Genomic DNA, 15,924 nt, shown 5'->3' with positions numbered 1-15,924 from the left:
CACGGCTAGTCTGGTAGGTTCCTCAAGAGTGGGAGGAGTTTTGTGTCCCTAGCTCAGAGCTAAGTACAGAGCAGGTACTCAACAAATCCTTGTTGAATTCAACCCTTGCCTCTTCAATAGAGAGGATATTTCCAATTCCTTGACACTTTCTTCTTAGGTATGTCTCATAATCATGCTGGTTCCTTACATACTCCTCTGGAGTGAATAATCCACACACAGTACAGTTCTTTATTGGAAGTATGACTAATGTTTTGGGCATTGAAGTTGGTTTTTTTTTTTTTTTTTGCCCTTTAATTATGTCTTTCATTCATCTCTCCGCACTGAGCTGGTTTTATTTAGTTTATTTAATCATTCCCACGCTGCTTTGCAGAATACGGCTCTAGAGTTGTTCTGGCTTATTCTGCTGCTGTACAACTTCCCCAGGCCTGTCAATGCCCTGGGAGGGTTCCACCCTGCATGGCTGAGAAAGGCTGTAAGGCCCGTGGGCAGCGCTGGTCTCCCTCAACCCCGCAAATGCAGCACAGGTGCACCCATTCTTCAAACCACGAAAAGGACATTCATGGATGGTACATGAGACTTCTGCTTTCAGCCACATCTGGGGATAAAACACAAATCTAGGAGACAGAAAGAAGCTGCGTGCTCACCTGCTGGACTCCTCAAAGCTCTAGTGGGACAGGCAGGATTAAATTCATGGCTCTTGGTAGACTGTCCTGTGGGTGGGTGGGTCACAGGTGGCCACTGAAGCCATGGGGGCAGGAAGGGAAGATTCAGAGAATCAGAAGGGAAGATATTAGGTGGCCTCCTCCCACAAGTGGGGCTGCAGGGGGCAGCCTCCATGTTCATTGGACATCTGGCTTGTGCTACTAAAAGCTCAGACCACATTAGTGTCCCTGCCCTAAGATACCCCAAAAGGCCAGCATAGGGAGTCCCTATGTTTATCTTCCTTGATGGCATCTCCAGCTGGGGGACTTGGCCTGTTAACCTCTGATGAGAGAGGCAGGCTTTGACATGAAGTCCTCTGCTCTGTCAAAGGCCAAGATGTTCCAGAAGAAGGAAAGTTCTCATGGTTTTAGGATAAATCAGAGAACGTTTGATATGGATATTGACACATTTTAGCAGTTGCTACTCTCTAGGAACTGGGTATTAAGTCACTGGACTTGTTATTCCTATTCTTTTTGAGACCACCAATTTTTGGTGAAACAAACAAAAAACTCGTTGAATGTTAAAAGGGATACTTAGGGGGGCGCCTGGGTGGCTCAGTGGTTTAGGCCGCTGCCTTCGGCTCAGGTCATGATCTCAGGGTCCTGGGATCGAGTCCCACATCGGGCTCTCTGCTTGGCAGGGGCTCTCTGCCTGCCTCTCTGCCTACTTATGATCTCTCTCTGTCAAATAAATACATAAAATCTTTAAAAAAAAAAAGGATACTTAGGTGATCTCGTTCAGCCCCATGGTTTCATAGATAATGAAAGAGGCTCAGATAGATTAAGTGTGGCCTGGGCCTCCCGATTCTTGGTCTGTAGCAGACATTAGCTGGCATGAGTGGACATATTCTGTCATACTGGTCACCCAGGACAGCCCCTAGGGACATAATGCAGATGAACCCGAGCTTTTCAATCTCAGGATGTTTCTGTGCACTGAAAGATTGAGGTGCCTAAAGGAAGGCATCCATGCTTCCTTTTCACAGATGCTTAGAAGACGGAGTTAAATCTTTCCTTTGGATTTTATGTAGTTCCTTCTTTTGTTCACCCTGTCGAGAGAAGGTTGATGTGAGGTTGATGTGAAGACCAGCAAAAGGAGGGTAATCTGCACAGGGCTGTGGACAGCTTCACTGAAGTAAGACAGGGGCTCCAGGCAAATCCAGGTGCTACAGGATTCCTCCTAGAGTGAGCCCCCACGTAAAACCAAAGTTAATTTTAGAATTATGGCATGGATTGCAGGGAAAATCAAGCCCAACCTTGCCATTTTACAAGCTCAGAGAAGTTCAGTGATTTGCCTTGGGTCACACAGTGTGGGAGATGACAAAGTCATAGAAGAATCCAGGTTTTGTTTTTTAACTCAGGATGGAACATTTTCCCTAAAACATTCTAACTTTTTTTTTTTACAAGCCCCAATGTGAGGGTGTTTCTGATGGTTTCTAGATCAAGGCATTATCCATGCATGAAATTGAAGCAAGACACAGATGGTGGTGGCCGCCCCCACTGAGGACCTGTGGTCTAGGAGAGCATGTTGGAGTAGAAGCTGAAGCTCTCTGTCATGGTCTTGGAGTTGCTGCGAGAGGAGCCATTGGAGGCCAGGTCCTGGGACGAGGGTATGGCCTTGGGACCATCCTCCAGCTCCTCCTCGTGGGCCCCCACCACTGTGGAGACGGTGGTCTCCAGGCGGCTGACCTTATACACGCTGCCCTGGGTTTGGAGGTAGCGGGTGGATTTCATTTCGAGCCCCTCGTAGTCACCGGCACTGATAAAGGGGCAGCACCGGAAGGCATACTTGAAGCCCAGACGGAACCTGGCGAGAGAGCAGATGGAGAGGTGACCCTTGGGGACAGCCTGCTCCCAGAGGACATTCCCACCACTCTCTCAGCTCTTGCACACATGTGCATACCTGAGCATGACTCTCTTTTACTGGGTTTATATTGACAGCCTGAGACATTGGGGCCAAAGCAATTTGAAGGCCAGTCATGAAGGCAGAATCCAGGACCAGACCCCAGGCTCATGTGAAATGCCTTTGTTGACTGAGGGTGACCCCTGAACTCTGCTTCTGCCCCCCATACCTTGGCCCATGCTGGATTGACTCAACACTAACAAAAGTGCTCGCCAAGTGTTTGCTCTGTGCTTGGTGCTGTGCTCATCAGCGGGCAGGAAACCCATATGTTAGGACTCCTTTCTCTCAAGGAGCCCGTGGACTATGGCTCACTTCAATCACGTCGCTTCCAAGTGCCTCAGTGTTCCTGTTTGATAAACTGGGAGAATCAGCCTTTACTTAGACATACTGGGATATTTAATATTTAACCCAAGAGAACTTGGGAAAAGTCATCAGGCTCTTTGAAGGAGAAGAATCCATGCATTAACAGAGAGCATTTGGACACATTCAAGAGAATCCTGCCCCCCAAATTCACAGCATCTGAGTGTCTCATTCACAGAAGGCACTTTGTAGGCTGATGACCAAAAGCTAGAAAGACTGTGACAAACATTTCATTCCTCCTCCTGGCCCTTCCTCCTTTCTCAGCCGAGGGACTGACCTGCCTGTTGGGGACTCTGCACACCAACCCGAATTCCCTATTGCTGATCACTGTTCCCGATGGGCTCCCCCTTCTCTTCCTTGTCTAAGGTTGGCTGCTTCTGCCAGGACAGCTCTCCTGGCCAGTGTGGCCAAGTCCTGAATCAGGGCCTTTTGCTTTCCCTGTCCTGTCGAAACCACCAGAAAAAACTAGGGAAAGCTACCCAGATTGTGTGATGGGGAGGATGGGAAGAGGGAAGTGAGAGACCAGTGAAAGGAAAAGATGCTCCGTGGAGAACGGTGCTCAGGTGCCATCAGTGTCTCTGTGTGTGCGTGACTCTCTCTGCCTCCCTTCCTCCCCCTCTCTGCACACACAGCCACTGTGCGTAGATCCATAGGGCTAACTGGCCAAACTCCCAGGCTGTGAACTGGCTGCGGCCCACAGACCTCTTCATACGCATGCGTCACAGAGGTTTGTTTTAATGTGCATCCCCAGCCCCCACAACCTCAGTTGCCAGTATTCAAAGGTCAAAAGACCTCACACAAAAATACAGATTTCTGGTTCTTCTTGGAAAAGGAAAAAAAAAAACCACTCTGTTTTGGTAACTAGTAGGGATTGGGCAGTGTGGTCATTTTTTTTTTACTGCAGTTCCTCCCGCTCCCTCTTGCCTCGCAGAGGTTCTGCTCAGTTAGGCTGAGCGCTTGGGTGCTCAGGAGCTCCAGAGACAAGACGGTCTTGCTGCTCCTGAGCGAGCGCGGAGCGAGGCCCTCACCTGTCGTTGAGGCAGCAGTAGATGATGGGGTTGTACATGGTGGAGCTCATGGCCAGCCACATGACCGCCAGATAGACCTGCTGAATGAACTTCTCCAGGTAGAGGTCGGGGTTGATGTAGGGCAAGAGGAAGAAGACGTGGAAGGGCAGCCAGCAGATGGCGAAGGTGCACACCACGATGATCATCATCTTGACCACCTGGCGAGAGTGTGAGATGGGTGAGACCCGCAGCACGTCAGCCTCTTCTCGCCATTACGCTCTCTCTCCTCCTGCCCCTTCACCACAAGGACCATTTATACGTGGGACCATGGAACTTGGATTACGTCAGTAGTTCTCAGAGTATGGCTCCGGGACCCGCTTTGGGAACCTGTCAGAAATGGGAATTCTGGGACCCTATCCCGCACTCACAGACTCAGAAACCCGGGGGGTGAAAGCCAGATTTCTGTGTCTGACAAGCTCTTTGGATGATTTTGAGATGCACTCACCTTTGAGAACCTCTGTGTTATGTCATCCTTCTGGGTGGGGACTGGAGAAGCCGAGGGAGGTTAGACCCAGGGGAATGGGGATTCTGCGGGGGAGAGATCCAGGAAGGGGCAGGAGGCAGCAGGGGTGTGGAAGGGGGAAACGAAGGGCCAGGACAGTATCTGGGCAAGAGAGAGAAAGGAGGGATCTGGACAGCTGCAGCTAGGAGCACCAGATGGTTAAAGGGGATTTCAGAGGTTTTTATGAATAGTGGGGGGAAGTAACCTGTTCCTTTTTAGCCCCATGAAATCTTCAGAGAAAAACTAACTAGTAACCACACAATGAAATACTATGTAAAGAAGTATAAAAGAGAAAAAAATGAGAAAACTCTTGATTTATTGGTTTTCAAAAATCTTATAGACAGTGTTAAGCAAAAGATGGGAGGGGAAAAGAATATAAAAAAGGAAAAAGAATATGTACTTGTGCAAAAAAAGAAAAGAATAAATATTTATTTGGCTTATAAATGCATTGTAATATCTGGATGGATTAATAACAAATAACAGTGGTTACCATAGTGTGTGTGTGTGTGTGTGTGTGTGTGTGTGTGTGTGCATGTTACTAGCTTGAGAGGTTGCCAGTTACTCTTTTTTTTTTTTTAAGATTTTTATTTATTTATTTGCCAGAGAGAGAGAGAGAGAGAGAGAAAGAGAGAGCAAGAGCACAAGCAGGGGAAGCGGCAGGCAGAGCAAGAAGCGGGCTCTCCACTGAGCAAGGAGCCCGATGCGGGACTGGATTCCACGATCTTGGGATCATGACGTGAGCTGAAGGCAGATGCTTAACTGACTGAGCCATCCAGGTGCCCCATCAGTTACTCTTAAGGCAAGAAGGAAGTAGCTTCTGCCTGTACAGGTGGGCCCAGGTTACAAATACAGTGAAGAAAGACCTCTTCCCGCCACTTCCCCGCATCCCTGCCCTCCCCTCCACTGTTCCACAGACCCAGGGATGTTTCGTTCCTGTGGAGGTTCTGGGGCTCAGTGCCCGCCAGTCTGTCGCCCGCATCAGGGTGGGTCAGGGCTGCTTGGTCCTTGCTTACCTTGCGCTTGGCAGAGACCTGCTCGTGGTAACGGTCCGAGGAGTCCCCAGGGATCTCGCTGGCCCACAGCGTGATGCCCACCACGGTGTACGCATAGCCGATCACCAGCAGGGGAAGGAAGTAGATCAGCACCGTCACGCAGATGTGGTACCTGCAGCAAGCAGCACGGGAGCCGTCAGTCTAAAAAACGACAGGGGCCGTCAAGGCTTGGCAGCTACCTTTCTCAGCATTCGGATGGCAAGACACACCCAGGGAGGCTTGCCACCTGCGCTGAATGGTTGGGTGACACAAAAATGGGTAAACTAGAGAAAACTCTTTCCATAACTGAGATTCCTGTTGAGATTGAAGAGAAGAACAAACACGGATGAAAGGGAACTGAATCCGTTGTCTACCCATGGCAATTTTAGTTGATAGCAAATTCAATATACCTTACACTCTCCCTCCAAAAAAATGCAACCTGAGGATGCATTAATAGAAGTATAATCTCTGGAATCTCATCCATTCTGCATGACCAGTGGATTTCCAGGTGTAAGAATAATTAGCCTGGAGGAGAGAGATTAAATTTATTTTACAACTAGGATCAGTGGGTGAAAGCCACAAAGTATAAGCCACTTCTAAGCCTGGCCCTTGGGGCGCCTGGGTGGCTCAGTGGATTGAGCCGCTGCCTTCGGCTCGGGTCATGATCTCGGGGTCCTGGGATCGAGCCCCGCATCGGGCTCTCTGCTCCGCAGGGAGCCTGCTTCCTCCTCTCTCTCTGTCTGCCTCTCTGCCTACTTGTGATCTCTCTCTCTGTCAGGTGAATAAATAAAATCTTTAAAAAAAAAACAAACAAAAAAAAACCTATCTCCGAATGAACGCTTCCCAGGTCCCTGAGTTACAGCTCGCAGGCCACACACCAGCTGACTTGAGTTTGAAACACTGGCAGGAAAGAAACCTTTGCCATGTTAAACCACTGAGATTTTGAGGTTTGTTACAATGGCATAACTTATCCTATTCTGTTTAAGGCAGCATCTTTCAAAATAGGAGACTCAAATATATGTATATACATATTTTTGCATTTTGAGAAAGGATATTTTTCTCAAGGGGTCCTTGACATGTCTAGATGGTTGTAGCCCCCTTCTCCTGACACGAGCCTGACACAGAGGCTCAGACTCCTGATAGTAAGAATCGGGGGGAATAGTCAATGTTTTGGGGCATTCGCTCTAGATCACTGTGCTAATAATAATGTGTGGTATTCATAGCGGAAAGGGTAGTTAGATTTTATTTAGTGAGGAGCACAATACCAAGCACTTAACACCACTGTTCCTATTTGATCCCGAAAACAAATGATTAGGAGGCTACTATCATAATCCCATTTTTGTAGACAAGGAAACTGAAGGTTTTTAAAAAAATTTTACTTATTTATTTATTTATTTATTTTGAGGAAACTGAAGTTTAGAAAGGAATTAACTTCTCCAAATTCCCAGCTGCTAAAAAGAGGAGCTGGGGTAAGAAGGCCGGTCTGTGACCCCAGAACCAGCTTCTTGTCATTAGAGAAAAGTCACCCGATGGTATTTTCTTCCACTCTGTTTATGCTTATTCTCTGATTTTTTTCCCCCAATAAGGAAAACCCACTTAATTTACTTCATTTCTGTCCTTTATCAGTACTATGTTTTCAATCACTTTTTTGCCCCACAGTTTTACTACTTATTCAGCCTCCTCTGAGTATTAAAATTGGCAACTTGAGGACCCTTGGAGAGCTTTTAAGTAAGATAGCATAAACTCAGCAATGCAGGGTGCTGAGCGTGTCCCTTTTGTGTCTTATCAGGCTGTTCGGGGGGCCCCTCGATTGTCACCTCGTCTGGGAGCCTCTGGGTTCTCCAGCCACCAGAGCAGAGAGCACACCCTGAGTATCCTACCTGATCCCGACCTCTCCTCCCACTCGCTGTAGAGGACACTTGGAGATTTGGGGGCGTGGAGACCCTGGGAACTTCCAGGAGGCACTTGCTTCTGCTACCCAGATCACTAGTCCTTCCTGCAGACTGACACTTGGTTGGCACGCAAAACCCTTAGCTGAGCTTTGTGGGGCCAGCGCCTCAGAGCACTGGGTGAGGGACAGGACGGGAGGACCCTGCAGTCGTCACCTGTACTCTTTACCCTGGACCACCGGGTCCCAAACTGGAGCTAGCTTCAGAATCACCTGCATGGCTTGTTTGAACACAAAGGGCCCCACCATGCCTAGACTTATCCACTTAGCAGGTCTGGGGCGTGCCTGAGATTCTGCATTTATTGTATTATTTATTTATTATTTTTTAAAGATTTTATTTATTTTGAGAGAGAGAGAGAGTGCATGAGCAGGGGGGAGGAACAGAGAGAGAGAGGGACAAACAGACTTCCTGCTGAGCAGGGAGGCTGCCATGCGGTTTGATCCCAGGACCCTGAGAACATGACCTGAGCCAAATCAGACGCTTACCCCAGACGCCCAGGCTCCCCCTGAGAATCTGCATTTATAACAAATTCCCGGGCCATGCTGCTGCTGCTGCTGGTCCAGGTTCTGACTTTGAGAAACACGGCCCTAAACCAATGGTTCTCAAGCCTGGAATCATGAGTATCCCTAGGGGAGCTTTTAAAATGATCAGTACTCAGACATGCACATTTAATTGGCCTTGAGGGTAGAAGCAGGAAACCACAGTGGGGAAAATTCTCCAAGTTATTCTGGCACATGGTTATCCCTGAGAAGCACTGTTTCAGGTCCAAGGTCTGTAAGCCTGTTGGAACCCCATTGTTGGAGATTTATGACTTCACTGAAGTGTGTGTTAACCATGTTTCTTAGTTTCTGCAGCTGGTGCTTTGATGTCTGGGCCTTGCTGACCTGGAAAGGACGGTCCCTCCTTGTGCTAGCTGGTTTCCAGAGATAACTCAAGCTGGTGTGACTTTCATCTACACCCTAGCCAACCCAGCACCCATACCCCTCCCTCCACCTGTTTTCTCAGGGCTCTTATGCCGTGGGATGCTCTCCGGCTGCCACGGTCACCCCAGGGCCACCTTGGGCAGTCAGGGGCGCTGAACCCACGGAAATGATTCAAAATAGCCAATTCTAAGCCTGTTTACCCTGCCTCACCCGTTCCTTCTCTGGAACACACAATTAAGTCTTTCCTGAAGTCCCCGCAAGCTCTGTCTCTGCCTGTGGCCCTGCGTGGCACGCCTGCCCCTTCGTCCTGGGAACTATGAGTAATAAATTACTTTTTCAATAGCAATCGTGTCCTCATCTTTTGGCCTCGCCATACCTGAATAGAAAACAACTTGCATTTTAAAACAAAGTGCCTTTTGGAAAATCAAAGATCAGATCAGACCATTAGGAAAATACTAAACTGGATCAGTAAACATAACTTATCAGCCTTTTTTTTTTCCCCAAGTAGGCTCCACGCCCAACATGGAGCCCAATGCAGGGCTTGAACTCACAACCCTGAGATCAAGGCCTGCGCTGAGATCAAGAGTCAGACCCATAACTGACTGAGCCACCTAGGAGCCTCCAGCCTCTTTTTCTTTTTTTCTCTCTCCCTCCCTCCCTTCCTTCCTTTCTCTTTCTTTCTTTTTAAGGAAGGAAAAGTAATTTCCTTATTTATTTGTAAACAACAAAAAGTATGGACTTAATTGCAGTTAAAAAGTATTATAATCAGGTAGAGCACTAACATGTCCATTCTAGAACAGGAATAATGAAGAATGACATAGAAATATGACTCAGCTCTTCCACTTCTAGGTGTATACCCAGATGATTTGGAAGCAGGAAAGCATCTACTCACATAGATGCTTGTGCACCAAGGTTCCTAGCAGCACTATTCACTGTAGCCCAAAGGTGGAAATAACCCAAGTGGGCCCTCAAAAGTTGAATAGATAAACCAAGTATGGTATATACTTGATGATGGAATATTATTCAGCCATAAAAAGGAATGAAATTCTGATACCTGCTACCACAAGGATGAAACTGGCAAACATCATGATAAGTGAGTAAGCCAAACACAAGAGGACAAACAGTATATGATTCCACTACATGAAATATCTAGAATAGGCACATTCATAAAGATGGAAAGTGGAATAGAGGTTGCCAGGGCCTGAGAGGAGGGGATGGGATAATTATCTGGGATAATGGAAAAGTTCTGGAAATGGATTATGGTGATGGTTGCAACACCGTGAATGTACAGTGGTAAATTTTATGTTATATATATTTTATTGCAATAAATTTAATTTAAAAAGTCCATTAAGAGCATTCTAGTGGAGCTGGGGTCTTAGAGCTCCAGAAGCACAGTCTTCTGCTCCCTCCAGGAACCCTTCAACAACCTCCCTCTCCAAAATCATAAAAAAAAAACAAATCAACCTGTAGGTTTGACTCTTGGAAGGATCAGAGGTTAAATGCATTCCCCCTAAATCTTGCTCAGATAAACTACTTTCATTTATTTATTTTATTTTATTTTTAAAAGATTTTATTTAGTTAGTTGACAGAAAGAGACACAGTGAGAGAGGGAACACAAACAGGGGGAGTGGGAGAGGGAGTAGCAGGCTTCCTGCTGATATCGGGCTCGATCCCAGGACTCTGGGATCATGACTTGAGCCCAAGGCAGAGGCTTAATGACTGAGCCACCCAGGTGCCCAAGATAAACCCCTTTTACATAGAAATTGCAAACACTCAATTTAAACAATGTCTCGGTTATCAAAACTTCTAAATGGCTCTCAGTCAAATGAATGAAACTCTATCAGTAGAAAATATGAAAATAAATACATTTCTCCCATCTTGACACTTTCTTGGAGAAATTTTATCATATCCTTGTAGTTAATTGGAGATAATCCTGTTTTGTAATTTTTTTTTGCCAAAATCATTATTTTAGGGAGCTGGCCAATGGAACCTTGTATAATCTTATTATGTGTGGCTCCGTGCTATTGCTTGGCTTTCAACTCCGATAGTCCCATGGCACCTGCCAGGCAGGGTTTTCTCAGCTCTCAGAATTAATATCTGCCTTGGGAGAAGAGAAGAGGGATCAGGGATGCATCAGAGGCGAGTCAGAGAGAGGACTGGGAGTGACAGCAAGAGGCTGTGACAGCAAGGATGGCCTGGCTGCCTTCCCGTTTGATGAGATGGTGCACGGACTCTGGTCATTCCCTTCTGGTGGCCTCACTGGACGCAGAAGGTAGGTGCACGCAAACATCATGTCTTCGTTCCCTCCTGGTCACTCCTCGAAGCAGCACATTTTACAGCATAAACTTGCTGAATACAGACTGTGTGACCCCAAATCCTGCAGATTCGCCCATCCTTAATGCCTTACTGCTCACTAATCCAGGTCTACTGATGTCTCACTCTCTGGAGTCACCTCGTTGTTCAAGCACCAACAGTTCCGGTCTCTGAAATAATCCCCAGCATTTGAAATCAGATACACGGGTATATTAAATAGTATCCAGAGCATCTTCTAATGCACTTCATGGAGGCTTTAGGTGCTCCGAGGTGGGGGAAGAAGGGCTCTGGGGTGTGCGTTTTCACTCTAACAAACAACTCTGCTTTGCTGGGTTTATGCGTGACTTTCTGTGGATGGTGCTATTTGGAGGTGGTGGTGGGAGACCTCAGCTGTAACAGAAAGGCTGATGAGCACTGCTGTGATCCTTACCCCTATCCAATGCCTTACCCTCTCTACATTTTCCATACCAGGTATTCAGCCACTGACTTCTTGAATACCCCTGTGACGCGCCACTCACTAGCCATAAAGCCAGCTCCATCAGTGATACCTGGGGCTTGTGAGATACAGACTCTCATGCCCCACCCTGGAAGGGCCAAATCAGAACGTGTATTTTAACAAGACTCCCTGGGGGTTCACGTGCAAGTTCAAGTTTGAAGCTCATGGCTCTCCATGGTGGCTGCACATTGGAGTCACCGGGAAGTGCTGGAAAATTCCAGGGTGTGGATCCCATGCTCAGCTTCCGACTGAAGCCTCGCCTGAGGGCTGCCTGGGCATCAGGAGTTTCAGAAGCTCCCACGTGATTCTCCTCGCAGCTGGGGCTGAGAGTCATTGTCGCTGAGCCTCCTGCTGCTGGCACCTGGGACTGGTGCAGTTCCTTACACTGAGAACCTGGGGCCCATAGCTTTCACTACTCTATCCCGGGTCACAGGCAACAAGGTAAGTCCATCTCCTGGGATGGTCCTGCAAACTTGAGGTGACTGGGAACACGCCTGTCCCCAGAGCCCTCTTTGCATCCCGGACTTGTGGGGTCCCCCCTCGTTGGACACAAGCTGAGTAGCCCCCTCCTGTTCTTCCTCCGGCAGCCCGAAGACTGTTGCTTCTTAGAGCACGGTGCTAGATGCCTGCTTGACTCCTTCCTTCCAAAGCATTGTCTTCTTTGCAGATAAGTGGTTTCTTTGTAGTAAAAGAAAGAAAACGCCACATATGTCTTATTCGCTTTCACTTCTAGATATTAGACCAAATCCCAAAGCCCCTGGCAGCCCTCTTGGAGGCAGATGGAAATGACAATCTACCAATTTATAAATTTTGCAAGTGTTTATTCTGCACCTACTATATGCCTGGGCCTGTGTGAAGGGTCCAAGGCTTGGGCCTCATCACAGGGAGCTCAGTCTGCCGGGGACACAGAGAAGCACTAAGGAAGGTGACACAGGAAGTGGTGGACAGTGACGACCTCTTCAAGGGGAGTGGAGACACCGAAAGGGGTGTCAGAGGCCTTTATAAATAATACAAGATGTAAAAGGTAGATACATACGTAAACAATTTTAAAAATTACCCGGAATATTGCAGGTATTTTGTTACTAAGTGCATGGAGAGGAATGGGAATGCACAAGTGAGACTCTCAACTAAGCCAATCATGGAAGCTTCTTGGAGGAGGTGTGCTGGGCCACACCCTGATATAGCAGCAGGAGGTGGGCACTGCAGGGAAGGAGAACAGCAGCAAGGGCAAAGGCACTGACAGAGGATCTTGGCACAGTGTGCTGTGATTCAGGCCAAACGGAACGTAGCCCTTGGAGGACGTATCAGGAGACTTGTCCAGAAAGGTAGACAGAGGCCAAATCATGAAGGGCATTTTATGACAGGCTGAAGAGTTTATAATGTATTCTAAAGTTGATGGGAAACCATGAGATGGTTTTAAACAGGGAGTGACACGATCAGATGCTTGTGCTCTGATGGAGGCAGGCCTGGCTAGAGGCACCAGCCTTTAGGATGCTGGGCAGGGATCCAGGCTGGAGGGTGACGGTGGCCTGAGCTAGAGCCATGGCAGCCTGGGCGGTGGGGGAAGGCTCCAAGGGTGCTGTGGCTCATAGGCTTGGCAGCCAATGGGACAATTTAGCCAATTTCTGGCCTGGGTGAATGGGGGAGAGTGAGGCCAAGTGTTACTGATATGAGGACCATGAAGGAGGATCAGGCTTGCTGGGGGAGTTCAGCAAGTGGACACCTGGACATGCTGACCTTCCGGCAGGCGGCTGGACATCTGGCTCTGACTGGAGCTAGGACGAAACACCTGGCTGGAGATTGGATTTGGACCCCTTGGGTGTCCCTAAACCCTGAGAAGATGAGGGGATACTGGGCGGAGAGAAGAGTGGGACTGAGCCCAGGGAAGGAGGGAGGAAGGAGGGAGGAGAGAGAGGAGAGGGGAGAGACCAGTTGCTGGTGGAGTCTGTCTGGGGGAGGGGCATTGGGAGGGCACGGGGTGGGATGAGGACTGGAACTTGCTCTGTTGTTTTGGAAATAGGAGGTCAAGAGCAGAATCAGTGTTTTCAGGGTGGTCAGCAAAGGCTAGAGCAGGTGGGCTGGGTGATGGGAATGAGGACGTGGGGGCAGTAGGTGGAGATTCCATTCCTAAAATGTTGGGTCATGAAAGGGAGGGGAAGGCAGCAGCCAAAAGATGCCATCTGTGTGTTGTTGGACAAGGCAGCCCCCAAGAACCCTCCCCTGTTTGTGACCAATCTCCTCTGGGTCACAGTCATGTGAGCCCATGTCCTTCTCCCTGATCTTCAGAGAGGGGCTAGGATCCAACCTCCGTCGACTGCGTCCAGCCATCAGCTCGGGGCAGAAAGGCCCCAAGTCAACCTCTTTTAGGATGTGCTTTGACCAATCAAAGCAGATGCTCAAGTGAATTCACTGAATTCACAAAATTCCTACCGTGGAATGGGCCTGCCTCCTGGAGATAGTCGCTCAGCTCCTGCCAGTGAACGAGACAGGAGATCAAGCACATCTCTTCTGCAGTCACTATCCAAACCATACATGTCAGAATTTTGATGTGTTCTCTAGGCAAATTTTTATATTTTATCTGCTTCATTAGATACTGTGGTCCTCGGAGGCGGAGCCCAGCGGTGTTCCTCTTTAATCACTCTTGCAGAAGTGGCACCAGGGAAATGTTTCATAGAAAGAGAGCATCTCGGGCTCGAGGGACGTTAGGACCCTCACCTGCTCCGTCCCCACATCCGCAGGAGGTCCTCCTGAGGGCACCCTCTTCAGGAGTGGGTCTGGCATCTGCCTGAATGTATGTCCTGCAGGCACCGAGCCTGGAGGTCTCAGCATTTCCTATGTCTTTATTTTTTAATCAACAGTTTTCTTGTTATAAGCACTATATATTCATTGTGGATTTGAAGATACAGGCAAGGTTAAAAGAAAACCTTTAAGGGGTGCCTGGGTGGCTCAGTCGGTTAAGGGTAAGCATCCAACTCTTGGTTTCAGCTCAGGTTAGGATCTCATGGGGTCTGTGTTTGGTGCGGAGTCTGCTCGAGGATTCTCTCCCTCTGCTCCTCCCCCATTCACGTGCACATGTGCTCTCTCCATCGGAAAATTAAAAAAAAAAATCTTAAAAAAAAAACCCTGTAAGTTCCTGTAATCTATGACCTTGAAATAAAAAATGACTAATGTCTTCCTATTCCTATATGCACAGGCACACTCAGATTATTTTATATTTTATATTACTTCAAATATTCAAATACTTCAAATATGTTACTTAAAATACTTCAGTATTTTATATTACTTCAAAAATAACACTGTGTCACAATCCTCTTATGTCAGTAAATATATTTCTGTAACAATGTTTCTGATAGGTGTGAAGATGCCCCATTTTATGGAGATACATGTGTATTCAGCCCATCTTCCATTGGGACATTTGGGTTATTTACTATGCTTTGATATTTAACTGATACTGTAATTAACATCCTCAATCCATGCCTTTGTTCTCATTCTTATTTCCCAAGGATTAACTCACCAGAACTAAGTTAAGGTGTTCTTAAAGGTTTGCTATATATTGTCACTCTACAGAAAATATCTGCCAGTTTAAGCCCCTGTGGCCTCTGGGCCTTCCATTTTCCCTGCACAGCAACACTAGGCGTTAGTAAGTCTTCTAGTCTTCGACAACATGATAGTTTACTTTTAATATTCTTGATTCATTATACATCGACATTTTATAATTATGCTTTTGTCATTGTCATTTCTTCTTTTCTGAATTGACTGCTTGTATAAATTTGCTTGATTTTTTTTTTTTAAAGATTTTATTTTTTATTTTTTTGTCAGAGAGAGAGAGACAGCGAGAGCTAGCACAGGCAGACAGAGTGGCAGGCAGAGACAGAGAGAGAAGCAGGCTCCCCGCCGAGCACGGAGCCGGATGTGGGACTCGATCCCAGGATGCTGGGATCATGACCTGAGCCGAAGGCAGCCGCTTAACCAACTGAGCCACCCAGGCATCTCTGCTTGATTTTAGTGGAGTATTCATACGGTCCTTACTAATTTGCAAGAACTCTTTGTAGCTTCTACCATATTATACTTAAATTGCCTTTCCGATACCGAAATCATGAAAGTATTTGCTCACACTGTCTTCTAATTCACTTATTGGATTATCTGCATTGTAACTCTTCAGTCCATCAGGGATTTATTTTGGTGAGTATTATGACAAAAAAACTCCACAATGATTCCTTGGCTCTGTTTGAGACTTCTGCTCTGTTTCCTTGATCTATCTTTCTTCTATCTGGCACCCTCTCCACACTCATTTTTTGTGGCTTTGTAGTATATCTTTTCTCCATGACAGTAAATCTCTCATACTTTTTTACTCAGTTCTCCAAAATAAAATATCTCCAGAGCTTCACATTTCTTAAGAAGAGGGTCAGGGGATAATTCCAGCTATTTGCAGCCCGGCTTTCAGCTTTCTAGAAGATGTCACATGGCAGATTCACCAGCCTCATCCCTGCACGGGCTCTCACGATGTCCTGGTTTCAGATTTTTTCTTTGTCAGCTCTCCCAGACGAAGGGAACAAAAGAGGATGTGTTGCCAGGAATGGCTCCAGAGTTTGGAAATGCTCTAACAAGAGATATGTAAACAAGGGACTCCAGCAGAAAGAAACTCAGCTCCCTTACCCACACCCCTCCTCCTTCTAGTTTGC

The 15,924-nt window shown here is 47.3% G+C and overlaps 1 protein-coding gene across 2 annotated transcripts in view; it reads right to left on the bottom strand.

Moving 5' to 3' along the window:
• Positions 1-1,311: 1,311 nt before the first annotated feature.
• The window catches only part of TACR1 (tachykinin receptor 1), a 151,565-nt gene continuing 136,952 nt past the window's right edge, over positions 1,312-15,924 (bottom strand). For both annotated transcript variants that reach the window (XM_045978592.1, XM_045978593.1), the window contains 3 exons: positions 5,544-5,694; positions 3,990-4,186; positions 1,312-2,505 (listed from right to left, as the gene is read on the bottom strand). In XM_045978592.1, coding sequence (XP_045834548.1) covers positions 2,214-2,505; positions 3,990-4,186; positions 5,544-5,694 — 640 coding nt within the window. In that variant the 3' untranslated portion in view covers positions 1,312-2,213. The remainder of the gene's footprint in view (positions 2,506-3,989; positions 4,187-5,543; positions 5,695-15,924) is intronic.

The sequence above is a fragment of the Meles meles genome, chromosome 15 (assembly GCF_922984935.1).
Source record: "Meles meles chromosome 15, mMelMel3.1 paternal haplotype, whole genome shotgun sequence".
NCBI classification, from domain to species: Eukaryota; Metazoa; Chordata; class Mammalia; order Carnivora; family Mustelidae; genus Meles; species Meles meles.
This window is presented reverse-complemented; position numbering and strand designations above follow the sequence as displayed.